Consider the following 21,309-nt stretch of genomic DNA (forward strand, 5'->3'; position numbering starts at 1 on the left):
GGTAGCCAATGGGAAGGGGACGTGGGGAGCAGCGTGAAGCCGCGGGCCTTTCCATCTTGGAACCGGGCGAAGCCGGCAGAGGACTTAGTCAGCATGTTGCCAGTAGTTCCTCCGTGCTGCGCTGCGGCGGCGCCGCAGTGGTCTGAGCGCTTGGCCTGTGAGCCAGACGCCTTTGAGTTCCCCGCGGAGGCTTGGAGCGAAACGCCCTGATTCCGGGTCCGAGTCAGGCGCCCAGCCGCAGCCAGGGACGGTGGATGAGTGGGCAAGTGGACAACAGCAGCCGCCTGTTGTCCGTGCGGGACGTCGAGCGGGATGCGCTCAGGGAAAGGCCGTAACTACCAAGTGCCTGAAGACCCTCGAGCCGCCCGTCTGTCCTCCACGCAGCACCCCGGTCGGGGCCACAACGCTAAGGGGTAGGAATTCCTGTAGCCGTTCACAGAGGAAGGTGGAGGCGGCCGTGAGGAAAGGCCCCAGGACGCGAATCCTCACTCTTAAAGCCAAAGCCTGGCGAGTTCCCCTCTGCACGGAGCGATAAGGAGCTGAGAGTCCACCCCCCATCAGGTGGTACTTTTGGGAAGCTGATCCGGAGGGGAGTTTGGGAATTATTAAAACAGGGCTGGATTCGAAGAATGAAAATGTTCAGCCTGCACTGCCCCACTATTTGCTTGTTTAATTTTGTCCTGGGCATTGCACGCAGGGGTGCTTTACCAGTGAGCTACATCCCCAGCCTCCTACCTTTTGGGACAGGGGCTCACTAAGTTGCTGAGGGTCTAGGTAAATTGCCGAGGCTGGCCTAGAAATTATGAATCCTCCCCCGTCTAGCCTCGGGGGTCGCTGGGATTGCAGGTGTGCACCACTTCCCACTTTTTATTACAAAAAATCTTAATAGAGGTTTTTTTTTTTAATTTATTTATTTATTTTTTTTGGTAACAGGGATTGAACCCAGGGTAAGCACAGAACCACATCATCATCCCTGGCACTTTTTTATATTTTATTTAAAGACAGGGACTCACTGAATTGCTTAAAGCTTCCGTAAATTCCCGAGGCTGGCTTTGAACTCGTGGTCAAACCCAGCCTCCTGAGCCACTGGGATTTCAAGCATGTGCCAGTGCACCTGGCAAAACTTAACAGAACTTTAAAAAGTCTTTTTTCCTAGCAAAAACTTGAAAGTATAGTATACAGTACTCACCAGGTAGATTGGGACACTTGTTAACATTTTACCATGTTTGCTTTATTTTTTCCCGAACCAGTTGAAAACTATAGCTATTGTGACATTTCAATCCTGACACTTAAAATACTGTGAGCATGTAGCTCTTTCAAATCAGGCCGTTATTCTACCATAACCATTGTTACCACCACCTCTAAGGAAACTTAATAATTCTTTAGCATTCAGTCCATACTCAGTGCCCTCAGTTGTCCCTCAAATATAGTTAATAACTTTTTTCTTTTTTGTAGGAACCAGGCTGGGAGTATAGCTCATTGGTAGAGTGCCTATCTAGCATGTAGGAGGCCCTGGGCTCTGTCTGCCCTATTAAAAAAAAAAAAAAAAAAAAATCCTTAACCAGGAACCAATCAAGATTCAGCAAAATTGGCTCTTTTTAAGTTCATTCTGTTTCCATCCCCCAACCTTTTATTTATTTTTAATAACATTAATCTCTTGAAGAAATGAAGCCATTTGCCTTGTACATGGCCCCACAGTTGAATTTGTTGTCCGTTTCCTTCAACTGCCATTTACATTGTCCATCTTCCCCTGAATTTCTTGTGAACTGGAAGTTAGTTCTAAAGACTTGGTTAGATTCATGCCAAGCATTTAAAAACATTTCTTACAGGACACATACCCCAAAGGACTTGGACAGTAAGTGTTACAAGGTCGGTGAGTTTCGCAGACTGAACATCCCCTGGTAGAGAGCAGACCTCCCTCTAGGCCCCCACTCTTCAAGCTTCCATCACCTCCCAAGAGTGCTACCCCGGGACAAGCCTTTAACACATGGCCTTTAGGTCTAATTCGAGATCCAGAATATAACCAGTGCGTTGAGTGGACCCTACGAGTAGAATCGTTGCGCCATAGTTTAGTAGATAAAGCCAAATGGTTTCCCAAAGAGGTCCTGCTGATGTGCACTTCATTAGGAAAGGTTTCTTTCTTGAGGGTTCCATTTGCTTCTCATCCCAGCCACACTCACTCGTACTGGTGGGTATGTGGTGGCATTTCATTTTCCTGTTGAAAACACTTTCATGTGGCGTTTTCTTGTTTTGTTGTTTGTTTTGGGCCACTTTTTAAGCCAGCCGAGTAAGTGCTTGCCATGTGCCACTCCCAGTCCTCTGCTCTACAGGTCTTGAAGCAACTGTGCCATCCCCGTTTCACAGTGGGAGGAACTGGATTCAGTCCTTTGCACTCTAATGTTGAGGCCCCAAGTTCTTGGTTCTTGGACGTGGGCCCTGGCCTTGCCACTCCCACCTTGTGAGCCGGTGCCCCCTCACCGTGTTGAGATCTACCCAGCTGTGTGCAGGTGGCTGTGCGACCCTTGGTATTCCACAGGACAGGAAGCAGATGAGGGGGGCTGCCAGGGTGGGAAGGAAGGCAGTCTCAGGTGTAGGTGAAGGTTTCATGGTTTGGCTCTGGAATGTCCCCAAAGGCTCATGTGTTGAAGGCTTGATCCCCATTGCAGCAGTGTTCAGATGTGGGGCTTTTGGGAAGTGATCGGACCATGAGGGCTCTGAACTCCTAGTGGATTAATCCACTGAAAGATTCATGGCTTTGGATAATCAGGAGGAGGCAGAGATCGTAGGAGGCGGGACCTAGTTGGAGGGAGTGGGCCTTTAAGGGAGTGAGTGCCCTTGAGTACAATATCTTGTCCCTGACCCTGTCCCCTCTCTCCACTTCCTGTGTAGAGGACGGGCTTGCTTCCCATGATGTTCTCACCTCGGGTCCAGAGTGAGTGGAGTCTGCCGACCATGGCCTGAAATCATGAGCCAAAATAAATTTTTCCTCCTCTAAGTTGTTTTTTCTGGTATTTTGTTACAGCAATGAAACACTAACACCGAAGGAAAAGGTGGAAGGACCTTTTGAAGCCTGAAGTACAAATGGCAAACTCAAAAGTGTGTTCATTCATGGGAAAACCACGAGGAGGGGCGATTGCAATAGGGAGGCCAGTCCCCCAAGCAGATGGGCAGTAGCCTGTGTGGGGCACGGGGTCTCACTGCGGTAGGGAGGTCCATTCCCTGGCGGCTTGCACTGCAGCCCACAGGACGTCAACCAAAGACTTTGAGCAACTCCGCCAGGCGCGGGTCCTTGTGAAGCTTTTCCTCCAGCGCCAAGTACTTCAGTGGGGCCAGCTCCTTGTGTCTGAGGACAGCAGGAAGGGAGGAGGTGAGGGACGGTAGAGCTGCCCGCCAGCCCCCAGTGGCTCCACCCAGGCCCCTGCCCCTCACCGGTTGAGTCGCTGCTCCAGGATGCGGATACGGAACATGGCCTGGGAGCAATAACTCAGGTACAGGTCCTCATCCTCTGGTGACAAGGCCACCTGGTTCTCCTGGTACCACTGCTGCTTCTTCTGCAGCTCCTGGGTCTCCTGAGGGGACAGGAAGAAGAGGAGGAGGGATGATCACCCAGGCTGACACCAGGCGGCCCCATGGATGGAGGCCTCACTGTCCCTGCCCACAAAGTCAGAGAGGCAGAGGCAGGGATCACAGAAGTGCCTTGGGTGGAAGTACTGGGGTCATGTTTGGAGGTCTTCATATCCATGGGGTTAGGGCAGGGTGAGGACAGCCACGAGCCACGTGGCTCTGGGCATGGTGCTGATGTTTTCAGAGCTGCTGATTTCCTGTCTCCAAAACAAGGGCACCCTCCCCCTGCCCCTTGTGGAGCTCTGTGTGAGGACTAAGTGAGCTACTGCTTGTGTGCCAACCCAACAAATGGGTCAAGGACTGCTTGTGATAATGTGCCACCCTCCCATCCATCTGCCCCATCTGCCCATCCATCCATCCATCCATCCATCCAGTAAACCAGTGAGAAGAACCACTCAGTCAACCAGAAACGTGGCACCGACATAGTCGCCCCGGTCTGTCCCCCACAGCTCTGTGAGGTTTGGCAGAGAGCCCTGAGCCTGTTTTCTGGATGGGGATGCGGAGGCCCCTCCCCTGCTGCAGCCTGGCCCACCTTCTCGAAGCGGGCCTGGATGAGGTTGGCCTTGTCAATGAGCCTCTGCTTGAAATCGCTGAGGCATTCGTCCTTGAGGCGCATGGCCTGCCAGCGCATCAGCTTCTCTCCTGGGGGCAGCTGGGCCAGGAATGGGGCCAGATAGTCCAGCTGGGCCTCCATCTGCCGCAGGTGCTCCTCGTGCATCACACGCTCCTGTGCAGGGGAGAAGTGGCTGGGTCAGCAGGGCCTTCCCAGACCTCCCGACCGGCTCTGCCTCAACGCCAGGCCCCAGGTCTGGGGCCCAGTGCCGCCCCTCTGAAGCAGAACAGCCTCGTAGCTGTGTTCAATGGCAACGTCCCCATTCTTATTCCCGATGCGAATTCACGCTTCTACCTGAGCCTCAGGCTCCTCCTCAGGATGCAGATGGTTCACACCTGTGAGGCGCGGGAGATGCCTGCTCCAGAGTGGCCAGCGCCCCCTTCCCCTTCCTCCTCTACCCTGGGCCTTACGCCCCGCACGGGTGACCAGTGAAGGTGGAGACATGGGTGTCGATGCCCTCTCCTGCCTCACCAACCCCAAGCTGCTTTTAGAAATCTGCACTCAGGTAGTCAAGGACATTCAGAAGTTGGCCTTGAAAACCCAGCTGGGCCTTAGAGCTGAAGGCTCTGGGCTGCAGGGGCAGAGGCTGCCAGCTGGGCCACCGGCTCAGGCCACAACCTCGAGGGAAACCCCCGGTGGAGGTGGGCATGCAACGCCAACCGTTTCCTCATGCACCCAGGCCTTGGCTTTGGCCACAGTCCCTGGGTGGGGAGGCCAGGCTTGGATCCCAAATGCCCGCTGAAGTGGTAGCTCAGTAGCAAGGGCCATCTCAGCATCAGGAGCTTCTTCCCTCCTGGGTGCTTCCTGGCAGAATTCCTGTGGGCCTCACCACCCTGGAGGCGGAGTCCAGGAGGAGCCCCGGTGTGGGAAGGGAGGCAGCTCACCATGGCCTCCCGATACTCCTTGCTCTTCTCGTTGCGCTTGGTGTCATAGATGGAGATGGTCAGTGTGTGCGCCTCTTCCTCTTCTTCAAGAAGCTTTAGGATCTCCAGCACCTGATTGGGGAGTGGCAAAGGGCAGGGTCAAGATGCCTGCTGCCTCCCACCTGCCCACTCTCCCGTGGGAACTCACCTCCAGCTCGGACTCCCAGGCCTGATGTTTGGATAGCTTCTCCTCATTCTTTAGTTGCATCATGGTCTCATACTGGTAGAGAAGCTTCTTGGTGTGCTCCATGGGCTCCACCTGGGACCAGAGCCACCACAGTGAGAGAGAGGCTCCAATGGTCAGGATTGTGGGACCACTTGGTTCAAGCCACTCCTGCCTCTTTCTAGCTGTGTGCTTAAGCAACTTGATTAACCTCTCTGGGTCTGTTTCCTCATTTATAAATATACAGAAAGTAATAGAAGAAGAACTGAAGATGCAGGGGACTAAGGAATGTGCCAGGAGGTTGTGGATTTGGCTATAGAAGGTGAAATCCTCAGAGGAGATGGGAATCTCCCCTCCAGCATGGGTGGCAGGAGTCATCCTGGGATCTGTTCTGATTGGGGGTGTGAATAGGGGCGGGACCCCTGAGCAATGCCCTCAGCCTCCTGGGTTCTTGATTTGGTGGAAAAGGGAAGATTTTCAGAGGAGCTGCAAGGAGAAAGGTCCCCGGATGGAGAATTGATTTTTTCACAGGGGCAGAGATGAATTTCCTGGCTGGGCTTGGAAAGCGCCCATCCGGGTTCTCCAGGTCTCTGGAAGGGGCCCAGGGCTTCCGCGGCTGTAGCCCACCTCGAAGCTGATGCACATGTCCGGCGTCATGATGATTTTGTTGCCCTTGCTGTCCACCTCGGTGCGCCGCAGGAACTCGCGCTTGTTGGAGGTGATGTGGTCGCTGCGGCAGTGGTAGCGCAGCTGGATGCGCTCCTCGGTGGTCAGGAACACGCGCTCCGCCACGTCGTCGTCCGCAGGCTTCTCGGGGTTGCGGTAGAACCGCTCGGTGATTTTCTGTGAGGTTAGAACGTGCACAGGATGAGAGGAAGGGTCCTGTGGGTGCTCCGTGGGCAGGGCACACGGAGGACACTGGGACCGGAGTCCTTGGGGTTCCATGGACTTGCTCCCTCCAGCCAGAGAGTTCCATGGCCCACATGGTCCTCAGCTCCAAGAAGCCGCTGCTGGCCTACCTCCAGAGATGCGGAGCTCGCCGCCTCTCTGGGCACCTGCTCCATCACCAGCCCCCCTTACAGCCAGAAACGGCTTCTTTGGTAGGCAGCCATTAAGCTCTGGTGCCAAATTGATTGTAGTGACTTGGAGAAAAACTGCAGAGGTCAATGTGAAAGGGGTGATCCCAGGATTCCACCCCGGACCCCACCCCAGATTGCAATTAAATATAAAAAGACCCTCAAGACTAAACATAATCCACAGTAACATCTGAGGGCCCATTGTAAACTATTGTCTCTACATTTCTGTTTATGATTCCATATTTTCCAGGTGTTTAGTCATGAGTGCATTTTTTTTTTTTGTAAAAAGGAGGAAATAAACACCTTCTTGGTCTGGTGCTTGAGGCACTGTCTGGCCCTAGACAGATTGGGGATTGTGCATTAGGTAAAATGCTTGGCTCATGGTGCCACTCCAGAGCCAATGCTGTTCCCGTCCTGGGGCGACCTCTGTCTGCCAGAGGGCAAGCAACCTGTCCCTGGCTCAGGGAGCGCTTACCACTGGGGGCCGGGGATTTGAATCTGTACTGTTCAGAGGGAGCTTCTTGACCCTGGGCCCAAAGATGATATGGCGGTAGGCGAGGAAGTCTGGGCGTCCTTGATAGTATTCTGTCATTGTATTGGGCGTCTCCTCACGCTTTATCAGGCCATCCACGCGGGCCACTTCATAAAATTCCATGACACGGTCCATCTCAGGTTCCATGGACTTGTATGTATGCACTGGGGTGGGGAGGGGTAGGGGAGAGGTCAGAGTGAGTGCCAGGGACTCACTTAGGCCTGGCAAACCCAACCCAGGCACAGGGAGACAACAGCTCTCTGTTATGGATGTTGGTTATATCACCAATCCCCTATCGCGGGGTAGTTAGGTTGTGTCCAACTTTTTGTAATTATAAACAATACCTTAATGAACATCTGCATCCTGCAGTTTTTGTGCTTGTCCATTATTTGCCAAGAACAAATTCTCAGCAGTGGAATTGTTGAGTCAAGAAGTATACTACTGGACTGGGGATATAGCTCAGTTGGTAGAGTGCTTGCCTCCCATGCACAAGGCCCTGAGTTCTATCCCCAGCACCACAAAAAAAAAAAAAAAGTGTACTGTTAAAACTATTGTTGTTGTTGTTGTGCTCAGGATTGGACCTAGGGCCTTGCTCATGTTGAGCACATGTGCTGCCACTGAATTACACCTCTAGCCCAGCTGTATATTAATTAATATATATTATTAATATATTTTTCCCACTGTCCTACAGAAAAGTTGGACTTGGCTTTATTGCTCAGCATCTTTAGCCCCTGACTGGATGCGCAGCCTGGCTTTGACCTCCCAGGAGGAGCACTGGCCGTGCTCCCCTGGACTCTGAGTGTCCCCAACCACTCACACACCCTGTTACTGAGAGGGAGAGGCGTGATCTGTTGCTTGCCACCAAAGAACCCTGTGGACACCTGGATGCTGCTTCCTCCCACCACATGCCACCCATCCTGGAAATGTCCTAAGGCATGCACAACCCCCTGCCCAGAGCCCGCGGCTCCCAGCCATGGGTCCACGCACCACGCAGAGCCTGGGGGTGGCCGGGCTTGAAGTAGTCAATGATCAGGCCTGTGCTCTTGTTGATGTGCCTCAGCTCCAGCATGTCCCCTCGGTTCTGGTACCACTCCTTTATCTCCAGCACCTTGGTGTCTGGGGGGCCGTCAGATGCTGGCTTCAGCCAGGCTAGCCCCCTGCACAGCTAACCCACCACCCCCAGCGCAGAGGCCAGCGGGGCCCACATGCGCTGAGCGCGTAGAGGGGGCGTGCCCCAGGTCACAGCACGCTGGGGCCCAGCCCTCCTGCTCCCGCAGACAGGACGCCTCAGGCCACCCCCACAGTTGGAGTTGCCACTTACACTCCAGGTCCTCGTAGGTGGTGAGGCGGCACACGAGGCCATTGGGGTTGAGGTACGGGGCCCACTTCTCCAGCTGCGCCCTCTGGTAGTGCAGCACCTTCTTCCCATTGGGGCAGCGTGTCTCGAACTCTGTGGGCACAGTGTTCCAGACTGAGAACAGGAGGGTCACCCCAGAGGGACGCGCCTCCATCTTCTGCCCTGTGAGCGGAACTCCTCCAGCCCCCAGCCCACTCCAACAGGCAGAGGAGATTGTGACCAGCTCCAGATCCTTCAAACATAGTCCAAGTGATCCCTATTTCTGGAACCCTGTTCTGTCTGCCCACCCCCAGTCCACTGCCCTGGGCTTGGCTGGGTGCTCCTGCCCTGGTTCCCATGAAACCCCCCTAGCATCACCACCTGCTGGAACGGCCCTGTCCTCCCCAGGTGGGCACCCCAGCAGTCACAGAGGTGGATGAGGGCTCCTCCCGCCCTCTCTGCCTGCCCCGCCTGCCTGCACTGTCTGTGGTCTTCTCCAGCTGGGGTCTGAGGGACCAGTGGGCATCAGCCCTGGGGCCACAGAGTGGGGAAGGAAGAAGGCGGGGCCGGGGCAGCCTCTGCAGGGTTGCTCAGACCTCCCCAGAGGCCCAAGGGCTGGTTCTAGAGAGGGTTGTGAACCCACAAACAGCAGAGACCTTCTGGGGTGATCTCAATCTGCTGCACCCACGAGGGCGGCATGTCAAAGCTCTTGTCTTCATCCTCCTTGCCCTGCAGGGAGAGGAGGGGGTAGGTGGGTGGTGCTGGCCAGGGCCTGCAGCAGAGGTCATGGCAAAGACTGTCCCTGTTCCCCACTGCAGCCAAGCCAGGGTGGTCACTCAGCTTTCCTGGGGAGCCAGAAGTGAGGAGCATGACCCAAGATACAGAAGCTGTGGAGGACTCAGCTGTGGGCACGGAGCCCTCCCCGTACCTGCCTGGCTTAGGACAGCAACGCTGGGCCCTGTTGGGTCAAGGCCCAGGCGGCCACTGGCCTCTCCTCAGAGTCAGGAGGACACAAGACCCCCACACGCACACCCACTGCAATCTAACACCAGCTAAGGGGTCCTGGGCAAGTCCTTTAGCCACTCTGAGCCTCAGTGTCTTTCACTGTAAACTGGGGCCCTCGGGAAGACCAAGTGACAGAATGTATATAAGAGGCTTGGGCGCCACCCCACTGGCCTGGGCTAGACAGATGGCCCTCGGACCAGGTGACCACAGGAACCCAGATAAGATTTTCTGCTTATAACTTTTCTCCTACAAACATTGCTCAGACCCGACACCTTGTCATCTCATTGTGACTTTCTGCAGGGGACATGATAGGAAAATCCTCAGCAGTGAGAACTGGCAGGAGCCTCCGAGGCAGCTAGGTGAGTGGGCTGTGGTTGGAGGCTCTGATTTTTCCTGGGGACCCACAGCCGAGCCATCTGTCAGGCTTGGCAGTAACAGGGGTTCCCTGTGGAGGGATAAATGGGTCTCACAACTCCAGCCTCCAGGGCTGGGCTCCAGGGGCAGGAGCTGAGCCACCTCTCATGGCCAGCAGGGGGCGCTTGTGCCCAGGATTTGCGGCACTGGGGAGGGCTCCACACCCCCTTCTCCAGAGATGAGGACCCTGAGGCGACTCAACACAGCGCTGTGCCCAGCTCGCCTCGCCAAGGCTCATTCCATTCCCACACTGCGCCAGGAAGTAGGAGAGTCACTGGTGAGACTCTGACTTTGGAGCCAGATAGTTTAGGTTCGAATTCCAGCTGTCACTCACTGGCTGTGTCCCTCGGGGAAAGTTCCTTCACCTCTCTGTATGTAAGCCTACCCTTGTGTAAAAGGGAACAGCGGTGTGGAGGATGAAACCTGTTCCCACGTTTGCTGGCTGGCTGCAGAGGTTTGGATGAGTGAATTCAAGTTCCTCACCTACAGCAGAGCCTGGTATGCACTCACTGCGGCCTGAGTGCTGCCTGTTGCTATGGGCACTGCTCTGTGTCCCTCCAAAACACGTAAGCTGAAGTCCTAGCCCCAGTGCCTCAGAATAGGGCAGTATTTGGAGATGAGGTCTTTAAAGAGGTAATTAAGTTTAAATGATAGCCAGGCAGGTGGCACACACCTGTAATCCCAGCAGCTCAGGAGCTGAGGCAGGAGGATCTCAGATTCAAAACCAGCCTCAGTAACTTAGTGAGGCCAAGTTGAGGCTAAGCAACTTAGTGAGCCCCTGTCTCTAAATAAAATACAAAAAAGAGCTGGGGATGTGGTTAAGCGTCCTTGGGTTCAATCCCTGGTAAAAAGAAAACAAAAAAAATGTCTGAATGAAGTCTTTTTTTGCAGTGCTGGGGATTGAACCCAGGGCGTTATCTTGTGAGGCAAACACTCTACACCCCTAGCCCTTGAATGAAGTCACTGGGTGGCCCTAATCCATATGACTGGTGTCCTTACAAGAAGAGATTAGGACAGATTCACACAGAGCGAAGGCCATGTGAGGACAGAGAGAGAAGACAGCCATCCTCAAACCCAGGAGAGACCCCTGAGAAGAACCCCCCTGATCTGACACCTTGATCTTGGACTTCCAGCCTCTAGAACAGGAGACAACATCTGTGGTTGAAGCCACTTGGTCCGTGCCACTCTGTTATGGCAGCCCCAGCAGACTGACGTGCCTATTCTACTCCTATGGCTGCGGCTGTGACTCACCTCCCATTTAACACACAGGGGAGGAAACTGGGGTTCTTTAGTAAATAGTATTATTGACCTTGGGAGGTTAGCCCAAGGTCACACAGTCAATACCAAGGCCCTGGGTCCCTGACCTCCAAGCACAGGGCCTCATGCACACCTTCCTGGAAGACCCAGAAGGGAATATCAGAGAGGCGAGGTTGATGACCTGGGGAAGGCTCTGGGCCAATGACTTTGAGAGGAAAGACAGGCAGGCCTGACGGTGGAACCATAGTGGCTACTGGGAAGGAAAGTAAAGAACGGCCGGCCCCCGGGGCTCCACGGGGCTGTGGAGATGTCATGGCACCGCACCAGGGGGCGTGCTCGCTAAGGAGGAGGCCACCTCTGAACAGGGCAGACCGTAGAGGGCGGGAGACCTGGGTTCAAGTCCCAGCCCTCCCCCAGCGCTCCGGAGGGTCCCAGGAGGGTTCGCTGATTGTGCCTGGACCTCCGCTTGCTCATCTTATAACGGAGGCCCCGTCCAGGCCCTTCTGCTTTGAAGACGCTGTTTCGGGCCTGCCGTCCCCAAACCCTGCGCACACATGCTCTCAGGGAAATCTGCAAGGCCACCTGAGCGACAGGGGGCCCGGCCTCCCCACGCTCCCGGCCTCCAGCCTCGGAGACTCACCAGCGCTTCCACGTCGTCTTCGTCGTTCAGGTCGTCGTCGTCTTCCTCGGTCAAGGACAGGTAAGGCTTATCTGTCCCCAAAAGCATGTACTCCCACCTCACGGGGTCCCCCAGGTCGAAGACCAGATCCTGAGGGGGGAGGGAATCCGTCGAGTGAGCCAGGCGGCCCCGCCTCCCCTGCTCCCTGGGGACACGCCCACACCCCTCGTCTCCCCGCCGTATTGGAAGCAGAGATGTGTCGGGTGGAGGAAGCCATGCCCAGAGGTGACAGGCAGGCGGCAGGATAAAGATGGCGCTGGTAGTGTCTCGAAGTGACCGGCGACTAGTACCCAGAACTGTTAAGGAAGAGCAGCAACGGGAAAACGGGAAGGAGAGGGCGTGGACGACGTGCAGAAGAGGAGCAGCATTCAGGTACACTCGAGACCTCAAACTCCGCCCAGCGGAGAAGTGCAGAGGAAGGCCCTGCTCCTTCGTCCCAGCTCAACCGCAGAAGTAGAAGGGTGGGACAGGGGACCCGGGGATCCTCTTGCCCGGTTGGAGGGAGACAGACCTGAATGGTGCAGCCATGTGGGCCTCGCCTCAGGTCCCAGCTAAACTACATAAACCCACCCCAGGGTTCAGCCAGGCCAGTCCTGGGTAGACAGACCACAGACATTCTCACGTGGAACATGTCACTGGGGAGTGCCTGTGTTGCTGGGGATTGAACCCGGGGCCACACATGTGCTAAGCATGTGACCTACCACTCTGAGCTACATCCTCAGGGCTTTTTGTTGTTTTTGGTACTGGGATTGAACCCACCAGCTCTTCTCCACTGAGCTTCATCTTCAGCCCTTTTTATTTGTTATTTTGCGGCAGGGTCTTGCCAAGTTGCTGAGGCTGGCATCAAACTTGCAATCCTCCTGCCTCAGCCTCCAGAGTCGCTGGAACTACAGGCATGTGCCATCACACCCAGCACCTCCCTGTTTCCTTGAGAACGGATCTCTGCCACCTGTTTCTGTCATTATGTGCCTGGCCACCATCAACTGAAACTTCTGAAACCATGAGCCAAAATAAACCTTTCCTCCTTGAAATTTTTTGATCTCATATTTTGTCACAGTGATGGAAAGCTGACTGACACGATGGGCAAGAGCGTGGGAGGCCGGCAGTGGGGAACCCTCCCCCCAGGCCGCCCCTCCCAGGCCTGCCCTGGGGCACCTTGCAGTAGTTCCAGCAGTCCTGCATGTTCACCCAGTAGTTCTTGTGGTTCCAGAGGCTCTCGATGCCCAGGAAGTGGTCATCCTGGGGGCTGTAGCTGCGCCCTGAGAGCGCATCGATGAAGAAGGTCTCAGGCACCTCGCGCTTGCCCGAGAGCACCAGCACCCAGGAGTGCACCCGTAGGCCGTGCAGGGGGTCAGGCTTCATCTTCGTGGCCTCCTGCATAGGAGAGATGGGTGGCCACAGACCAGAGAGGTGAGCAGGGAGAAGGGGGTCTAGACCTCTCGCTGGGCTGGGGGCCCGGCAGGAGAGTTGGGTTCTGATCCAGAAGCTTCCACTGGCATCTCGGGTTCCATCTCCCCAACTCTGCGCCCAGTGTTTTGGTTTTGGGGTTTTGTTTTGTTACCCTTTGGTACTGGGACCAACCACTTAACCGCTGAACCGTATCCCCAGCCCTTCTTTGCATTTTATTTAAAGACAGGGTCTCTCTGAGCTGCTTAGGGCCTCACTAAGTTGCTAAGGCTGGCTTTGAACTCATGATCCTTTGCCTCAGGCTCCCAGGATGCTGGGATTATCGGCGTGCACCACAAGCCCAGTGTTTAATGACAAGATGGAAGGCTCCATCTAAATCCGTGGTTCACAAACTGGACTCCATGGCTCCGTCAGGGGTTTACCAGCTGTGTATCTTAAGATTCTGGGTGCGATTTCATCCAGTGAAAGGTGATGATTTCCTTTGGTAAGGAATTCTTTGGTGACTCCAAAGAAAGAGACTGTCTGGCTTGCTTATCTCACCCCCCACCTCCAGGAGAAGGGTGACCCTTGTGTTCACCATGGTGGCCCTGGCAGGGCCTCCTCCATGACCGAGGGGGTGGGAGTTAAGGGAACCCACCAGGAGCCGCTCCTCCGCCTCTCTCCGCAGCTTCTCCTCGTGGGCTCTGATCTCCTCCTGCCTCTTGGCCTCTTGCTCCTGTTCAAACCTGCTGGTCAGGTCCCGGGGAGGTTTGATGGCATACTTCTTAGGTGGCGGCTTCTCTTCCTTCTTGACTTTCTGTTACCCAGCAAGAGAGGAGTCAGCAGCCCTGGTCTGCCCCGGTCTGCATCCTTCTCTCCCTGTCTTACACACACACACACATACACCATGCACACATGCACACACATTGCTCTGGCTGCAGCTCCAGAGACTAAGGTCTCCCCAACCAGGGGACCAGGGCTCACAGCTGCCCCTCCAGCTGTAGGTCTTGTGGCCCTAGAAGTGTGTCTTCTCACCTCTCTAGATCATCTGTAAAGTGGGGTGGGAGTCCCAGGAACCTCTTGCAGCTTCTTGGGAGAAGCAGAGGTAGGAAAGTGCCTAGGGAGAGGAGTAACTGGACCCAGGGCTTTCCGGGGTGGGGCTCACGGAGCTCTGTGTTTAAGATGAGTGCACATTCTGCCATACACGACGGGGGTTTTAAAAAAGAAATCAGGCTGAGGATGCTCAGTGGTAGGTCACGTGCTGAGTGTGTGCATGGCCCCGGGTTCAATCCCCAGCACACACAGACACACACACACACACACACAAAGAAAATCGATCACATAAACCAACAATCTACATGTTGGAAGGATGCACACGTCACAGGGAGGTGATAATGTATAACGGCTGAGGATGGGAGCTCTAGTTTGGATCTAGAATGTCCCCCTACGCCTCATGTGTTAAAGGCTTGGTTGCCAACCTGTGCTACTTTTGGGACATGGTAGAACCATTGGGAGGTGGGGCCTGTGGAAGGAGTCAGGCCCCAGGGGTGTCCTGGAAAGGGGTGTGCCCCCACCTGTCCCTCTCACTTCCCTGCCCGTTTCCCCGTTTCCTCTTTCCTTCCTTTCTCTCTCTCTCTCTCTCTCTCTCTCTCTCTCTCTGTGCTGGGGATTGAATGCTGGATCTCATCATCAGAGGGTTTCATAGGTTTCATAAGGAAGAGTTTGCTGGCCCAGGAAGGAAAAGAAGCCTGGGCACGTGTGTGTGCACATGAGCATGTGCGCGACTGCGCACATGCGTGTGCATATGCCTGTGTGTGAAGTTACATGTGTGCGTGCAGGTGTGAGAGCGTGGGGGTGCACTCACACGTGCGTGTGAACACATGTGTCTGTGTGTGTGTAAGCAGGCGCTAGGAGGCAAGGAGTGTTCCTAGCAGCCGATAGTGCAGGACTGTGGAAGTGGCCTGTGACCGTCTGAGGAACCAAGAGGGAAGGTCCAGGGTCTGGAGGCAGACAGCCCCGCGCGGGCCTGGGTCTCCACCCTCCGTCCTGTGGCTCGGCCACGTTGCTCCACCTCCTGTCCACCTCACCAGACTCATCTGTGGAGCACCAGTGACAAGCCCTGCGGCACAGGGCTCCTGGGAGGAGCAGCCACATCGATGACAGGGAGGCAGTCTACAGACAGGAAAGTCCCGTGTCTGGGCTACTTAGTGATACAATATTGGTTATTAAAATGTTGGCCGAGACGAGAGGCCCAAGTGTGAGCTCAGAGGCCTCTGAAGTCAAAACCCACACTGGAGCCTTCAGGCCATCGTCCCTGGGGAGCAGGGCCCGCGCGACCAGGCCCTCCTCGTGTCCCTCTTCCTCACCTCCTTGGACAGAGCACGGGAGCCTTGGTGCTCACTCAGGTGTGGCCCAGAGCCCAGTATGGAGCTGGACCCCTCGGGCTCCTGGGTCCCATCCCTGAGCTGCAGATGCCCTCGGGGGCTCAACCCCTGTCACAGAATCATCTAGTTTGCCCAAAGCACTTTCTGCCTGTAGGCCGACGGGCTTCCAGAGTGAAGGGACACTCCAGGGTGTCTGTGTTCACAGCAGCGCTGGTCACCTGGTCATCGGGGAGCTCTGGGTCAGCAGACCCAAGCGGAGCGGCACCCTGGGGAGTGGCTGTGTGTGGCTTTGTTGTGGCTGTTGTGTGTTCGTTTGTTTGCGTGGACTACACAGAGGCCTTTCGGCTGGGGAAGGTGTGGCGAGGGTCAGGGGTCTGTTTGCGGCTCCCTCTCCCTCCTAGGCCAATGATTGGCGGATTTCTGACTCCAGAGGGAAAATATGGGGCCTTTGGGACATTTGCCCAGAGGGAGCAGAGCAGCGTAAATGGAGTCAAGACGAGCGGGAAGGGACAGCCGGTTTGGAGAACCAGGTGCCAGGGACAGAAGGGACAGAGGAATGACGAGCGGCTCTGGGGAGCTGTGTCCGGGTGCCCTGGGCAGGGACACGCTCCTGCAGGGAGGGCATCTCGGGCCAGGCACGCACGCCCCTGGGATGCCTCGGGCAGCCCGCGCCCAGGCCTACCTCCTTGGGCTTCACGGTGAGCGGGCACACCTCCCGCGTCAGGTCCATGTGGCACAGGTCCCAGGAGCCGTAGCCGTTGATGCAGTAGGCGTCGTAGCCCGAGCCGATGAGCATGGAGCAGAGCAGCGTGCTAAAGTCGAAGCAGTTGCCCTTCTGGCACTTGAGCACCGTGGTGGAGGAGTAGAGGTGGGCGGGCTGGCCCCGCCTGCCGGTCAGCACGCCCGGCCCTGCGGCCCCTGGCGGCCTCCCACCATCACAGCCCACCTGCCTGGCCGGGGCAAGGCCAGGGTGCTGGCCAGAGCCCTGCTGGGTTAGGGAGCCCGCACAGGTGGGCTGAGGGCAGAGCCTGCCACATGCGGCCTACCGCTTGAGGACTCCCTGACAGGACTCCTGGACTCTAGAAGCTTCCGGTCTCATTGCCTCTGACTGGTGATTTTATCGTTCTCCTCCACATTCCCCTTGCCCTCCAGCCCCAGCCTCTCCTCGCCTCCCTGATCAATTCACAGCAACCCTTTCTTCCTGCCACCTCCCATTCTCAATGAGAAGCTGGCCCAGCTGGCCAGAAGCCCAAAGATGGGGCTGAGGGTCCTGGAAAGCTGGGCAGCCCCCACGTCTCTCGGTGCCTCCTAAAGTCATGAAAAGGGAGACTCTGAAGCAGAAAGAGGTGGAGGAGACAAAGGCAGAAGCCAGGGGACCCGGCTTGCTGTGTGCCCTCGGGTAAGAGGCTCCCTCTCTGGGCCTGCTTCCCCCGGGGAATCTCCGAGGAGCTGTGGCCTGAGACTGGCTGAGCCTCCTCCTCCCACTCCCTGCCTGGCTTCCCCTGCTGGGCCTTTGGAGGCAGCTGAGTGGCACTCACCGGCTTGAGGGGGTCAGGCAGGGGCACCATTGTGAGGAAGTCGGAGACAAACTGGGCACAGCTGTCCCAGTTGTAGAGGTCAGGATAGGGCATCAGCGTGGGCCGGATGGTTGTGCTCACGAACTTCTGTAAGTGGAAACACCATTTCAGGGGCCCATGAGATCTGTGCAGGCGGGTAGGGTCCTTCCTCAAATCCACGGGGAGACAAGGCCAGGCCTACAGCCCCGAGATGGCAAGTCATGGCAAACGGCCTGCTGGGAAGCAATGCCCAGGCCTGACACGTGCCAGACTCCCTGGAGAGGCAGGCATGGGTGGGAGGAGCCCATCACACTGGCGGCACTGGGGTGGCACAAACTTAGTCTGCATCTGGGCTGGGAAGGCTGAGAGAATCCCTTCCTCCAACCCCAGGGCATCAGCAGGGAGCTTGAGGCCCAGAGAGGCCAAGTGAGCAGCCTGAAGTAACCCAGCAAGTAGGGCTGGAGGGAGAGATCAATCTCCTCCCAGGGCCTACAGAGGTTCTGGGCTGGGCAGTTCATGGCCAGGATAGTCTCCAGTCTCAGAGGCTGTGCCCACCCAGGGAGAGACAGAGAAATAAGACAAAGAGGACCAGCACAGGCCCCAGAACCTGAGGAACAGCTTCTTCGTTTAAGCCCCGTGACCCCAGGCACCTCCCTGACACTGGGCCTCACTTTCTGCATCTCAGAAAGGCATGGGATTGATATAGAGATTGCAAAAGAGCAGCCCGCAGGCTGCGGGTCCCACAGACCCCTGGTGATGGTTACCCATGTGTCTCAGCTGTCAGCATCTAGAGATCAGAAATCCCCATCCTGGTCCTGACTCCCCTTGAGTCTGGATCTGCTCACCCCAGGCCTCAAAGGTGGCCTCGGGGGGGGCCCGCAGGCTGCAGCCCCCTGTGCCCCAGGGCCGACCCCCTCCCCACACACCGCAGGCATTTGGGTTTATGCTGCCAGAGACTAGAAACCCGAGCCCCAGGAGAGCTGTGAGTTGGCCTTGGAGAACCCGCCCACCTCCCTCTGCCCCCTGCCCCCATGCGGCCCTGCCCGCCCCGCCCCAGACTTACAGGCACTTCGCACTCATTCAGTGGGTGCAGGAAGAGGGGCATGCGGTCCGGGCACAGGTGGCTGTACTGGCGGGAGAAGTTGTCTGCCACCTGCAGCATGAGCTCCTCCTTGGGCGAGTTGGTTTTGTAGGACTGGGGCAGCATGGAGATGTCGATAGTGTCCTTGGGGAAGGTCCTGTGTCACGACAGGGTTGGCGTTTAGTCGGATGGGCCATGCCTGGCACTCAGGGAACCCCTGGTCCATGTGAGCTGCCGTGGGCTTTACCCCTTCCTCATTTAAACTGCATAACTACCCAGGGCAGGCGCTAATATCAGCACCTGCACCTTCAAAAAGGTAAAAGACTGAGGCACAGAGAGATTGAGTGGCTTGTCCAAGGTCACACAGCCAGGGAGGGGCAGAGTGGGGACTCAGACCAGGCAGTCTGAAAGCAGAGCCCCCACTCTTACAGAGTTCCCCCTGTGTCCTGGTCCCCTTCCCAGTCCAGGTGCTACCGTTCTGCCTGGCTCTTCCTGTGTCCAGTCCCAGTCTGCCCATGCCTAGGCTGCTGGGTCAGAAGTCCCCACCCCAACACACTCACAGGGGATCCGCTGGGGTGGGGATCTCCATCTCCGACAGCTTCTTCTCCAGGTCTCTGAGCATCTCCTGCGTCATGGGGGTCTCCTCCTGGGTCATGGAGGTCTCCTCCTTCCAGACCTCAGCCGGCCTCATTTTCTCAGACCGCTCAGCCGCCTCCTCCCGCTCTGCTGCTTCCTCTTCCTCTACTTTTTCTCTCAGGACCTCCATCCTGGTGGTCTCTGGCTGGCTGGAGGGAGGAAGGATGCACTTGGATCATACCAGGTGCCTGCCCAGGAGGCCCAGGAGGCCCGGAGGCCGGGGAGGCCTGGGAGGTGGTTTCAATCACTCAAGGTGGAAGTGATTCCCTCCCACACCTTCTTTCATTCAATCAAGGAGTGTCTCTGTTTGGTGCTGGTACGTTGGTGACAACTCCTAACACTTGCAAATCCCCCTTAAAACAGCGGCAAGGCAGGCCTCAGGCTGGGAGCCACGGTTTGGGCAGGAGCGGGTGACTCTTCCTGACCTGGCCTGCTGCTGTTAGTGTGTTTTTGTCGACAATTTCTATTTCAAGCAAGCGATGCTCCTGCTGAGCATAGTATAGTTGCATATATAGTTTTCTGTTTGAATATGTATTTGTAAAGTCCAATACGTGAGTTGGCTTAAAAATAAGCCATAACAGGAGGGTGAGGCAGATTATGACCAAGCAAAAGAAGGTCACAGGCGAACACGCCTTTGTCTCACCACACTGGAAACTGAGGCAGGAGAGTTCCAGGGCAGGGCTGCCACCAAGACACGCGGGTGGGGGGGGGGTGACGCAGCCCAGAGGACACTCATTCTGTGATCCACACCGAGAGGCCCCACATGCCGTGCACCCTGGGGATCCTGGCTTGGGTTAATGTGGACTGCTGGTTACTCTCGGAAGACCCTGTCTCAGCTTCTAAATGGCAGAACCTCAAGTGCAAACCAGCGCCTGGTTTGCAAAGTCCAGCTCCTCAGGCTCCCCTGCGGCTGTCGGTGGCCTGGGATGTGACCCCGTTCTGGACAAGGAGGTGTGGGCAGAAGCCACTGGGGGTGGGTAGAGGGCTGAGCGGGCACAGACCCTGGGGTCCTCCCCACCCTGCCTGGACCCTGCACGTGCAGCTGGGACGAGGGCCAGCCATGCCATGAGGGGCCACGCTGCCGGCCGAGACACGGCTGAGTGGTAGGACGCTTGCCCAGCGTGCATGAGGCTCTGGATTCAATCCCAGCACCACGATGAAAAGGGGGACCCGGAGGCAAAGGCCGCCCTGCCTCTCGCTCTGCACCCCCACCCGGGCCACCCTGGCCCCTTGCAGAAGTGAGTCACGGTCTGCCAGCCAGGACTGAGCCTGTCGCCAGCTCCTGCTGGGCCCTGGGACCACTCCCTGCCCCTTTCTGGACTTTAGTTTCCCTTCTGCCATAAAAAGAGGAGATAGGTCATTTCTGTCCAGCTCTGACGTTCTGTGCCCCTGGACTCAGACAGGCCCGAATGCTCCTGTTGCTGGAGGGCATCCTGCCTGAGCCCCAGATAGGTCAACAGAGCAGAGGCCTCATGTCCAGCAGGGCTGTCAGGGCCCCAGTTCTCCAGGGACAAGCCTCCAGTCAAGGAGCCTGGCCAGGTCATCAGATTTGTCTGCCTGCCTCTTGGGGACAGAGCAGATCAGCCCAGGGGCCACTTACGGTTTATCCAACACCTCTTGTGTACCAGGCCCTGTGCTAAGGGTTGAATGGAGACAATGTCATTGATTCTCAAGTGACTCCTTGAGCAGACACTCTTATGAGACCCGCTCTGCAGACGACCAGACTGAGGCTTAGAGAGGCTAAGTGGAATTGCACAAGGTCACAGCTAGAAGTGACAGATCTGGGATTTGAACCCACATATTTCTGGCTCTGAAGCCCATGCATTTCAGGGCCTAATGAGATGGCCCTCAGCTACAGCCCAGGGTGGGGAGGGCTGGCCTGCTTCAAAGTTTCCCACCCAAAGGCCCTTCCCTGCACCCATCCCAGCAGCAATCTCCCCCTCCCCACCAAACATACACATACCCCAAAAACTTCCCCAGAAAGATCAAGCTGCAGGGTTCCAGGCAGAAGAAGCCCCCTACCCCACGTCCCACCTCTCCCAGCCAGGCAGGGAGCAGCCACCCCTAGCACCCTGCTCCCTCCTTACCCTGTCATTAGGACAGTCTTACTGTTAGTGGTCTCCGTGGTAACAGCTGAGAGCAGGTCCTGGAAGAGGGGCCTTCTGGGAAATGTAGTCTTCTGGGATTGCCCAGGTCTGTCAGCCGTGGTGCAGCTGGTACAGCGGATGTCAGGGTGCGAGAGCTGATTGGTAAGCTTTGAGGAACATTATGAGTCCCATCATCAAACGGCATTATTAAAAATAAAACTATAAAAACCTACGAGGAACTAATTGTATTTTTACGAAGTAATAAATGCGTAAAACCCATTGCTCCCTAATTATTTTCCTCTATTTTATTTTTATCTGTGTTCTTGAGGCGGTTTATCCTTTTTGTTTCTGTACAATGGAAAAACTACATAAGTGAACTATTTCACATCTCCTCCCAACTTCTGCTCAGTGATGTCAGAGCAATAGCTTAAAACTGGCTGTGGGGTTATTTACACCCCAGAAATTGGCAAATGCTACAGACCAGGACTTTTTCTCCCAGGAAGCCAATTGTCAAACTTCCTCTGCCCCACCACAGGGGGATTGTGGCCTTCACCAAG

At 56.1% G+C, this 21,309-nt stretch overlaps 1 protein-coding gene across 4 annotated transcripts; it reads right to left on the reverse strand.

The window, feature by feature from the left end:
• Positions 1 to 2,240: 2,240 nt before the first annotated feature.
• DRC7 (dynein regulatory complex subunit 7) lies at positions 2,241 to 20,771 on the reverse strand. 4 transcript variants are annotated; one of them, XM_079117880.1, is made up of 18 exons: positions 20,753 to 20,771; positions 18,590 to 18,814; positions 18,012 to 18,186; positions 16,931 to 17,056; positions 16,075 to 16,233; positions 13,667 to 13,825; positions 12,778 to 12,996; positions 11,584 to 11,712; positions 8,924 to 8,996; positions 8,253 to 8,402; positions 7,919 to 8,047; positions 6,875 to 7,095; positions 5,951 to 6,166; positions 5,309 to 5,419; positions 5,122 to 5,232; positions 4,157 to 4,351; positions 3,430 to 3,569; positions 2,241 to 3,343 (listed from the first exon to the last, which is right to left on the reverse strand). In XM_079117880.1, exons 1-18 carry the CDS (start codon positions 20,758 to 20,760, stop codon positions 3,250 to 3,252), a joined length of 2,640 nt encoding a protein of 879 aa, XP_078974006.1. In that variant the 5' UTR covers positions 20,761 to 20,771; the 3' UTR covers positions 2,241 to 3,249. The 4 variants fall into 4 exon arrangements, with proteins under 4 accessions (XP_078974006.1, XP_078974005.1, XP_078974004.1 ...); XM_079117879.1 differs by having other exon boundaries at positions 12,811 to 12,996; positions 16,075 to 16,269; XM_079117878.1 differs by having other exon boundaries at positions 8,253 to 8,381; positions 16,075 to 16,269.
• Positions 20,772 to 21,309: the final 538 nt, after the last annotated feature.

Source organism: Sciurus vulgaris (genome assembly GCF_902686455.1).
Source record: "Sciurus vulgaris genome assembly, chromosome: 17".
Lineage (NCBI taxonomy): Eukaryota > Metazoa > Chordata > Mammalia > Rodentia > Sciuridae > Sciurus > Sciurus vulgaris.

Excerpts from the sequence above, each read along its gene's own strand:
- DRC7 (XM_079117877.1), bottom strand. Across the intron at positions 13,826-16,074 it reads TCACCGTGAAGCCCAAGGAG|AAAGTCAAGAAGGAAGAGAA; the intron begins GTAGGCCTGGGC and ends GCTGGGTAACAG. Across the intron at positions 3,570-4,156 it reads TCCAGGCCCGCTTCGAGAAG|GAGACCCAGGAGCTGCAGAA; the intron begins GTGGGCCAGGCT and ends CTGTCCCCTCAG.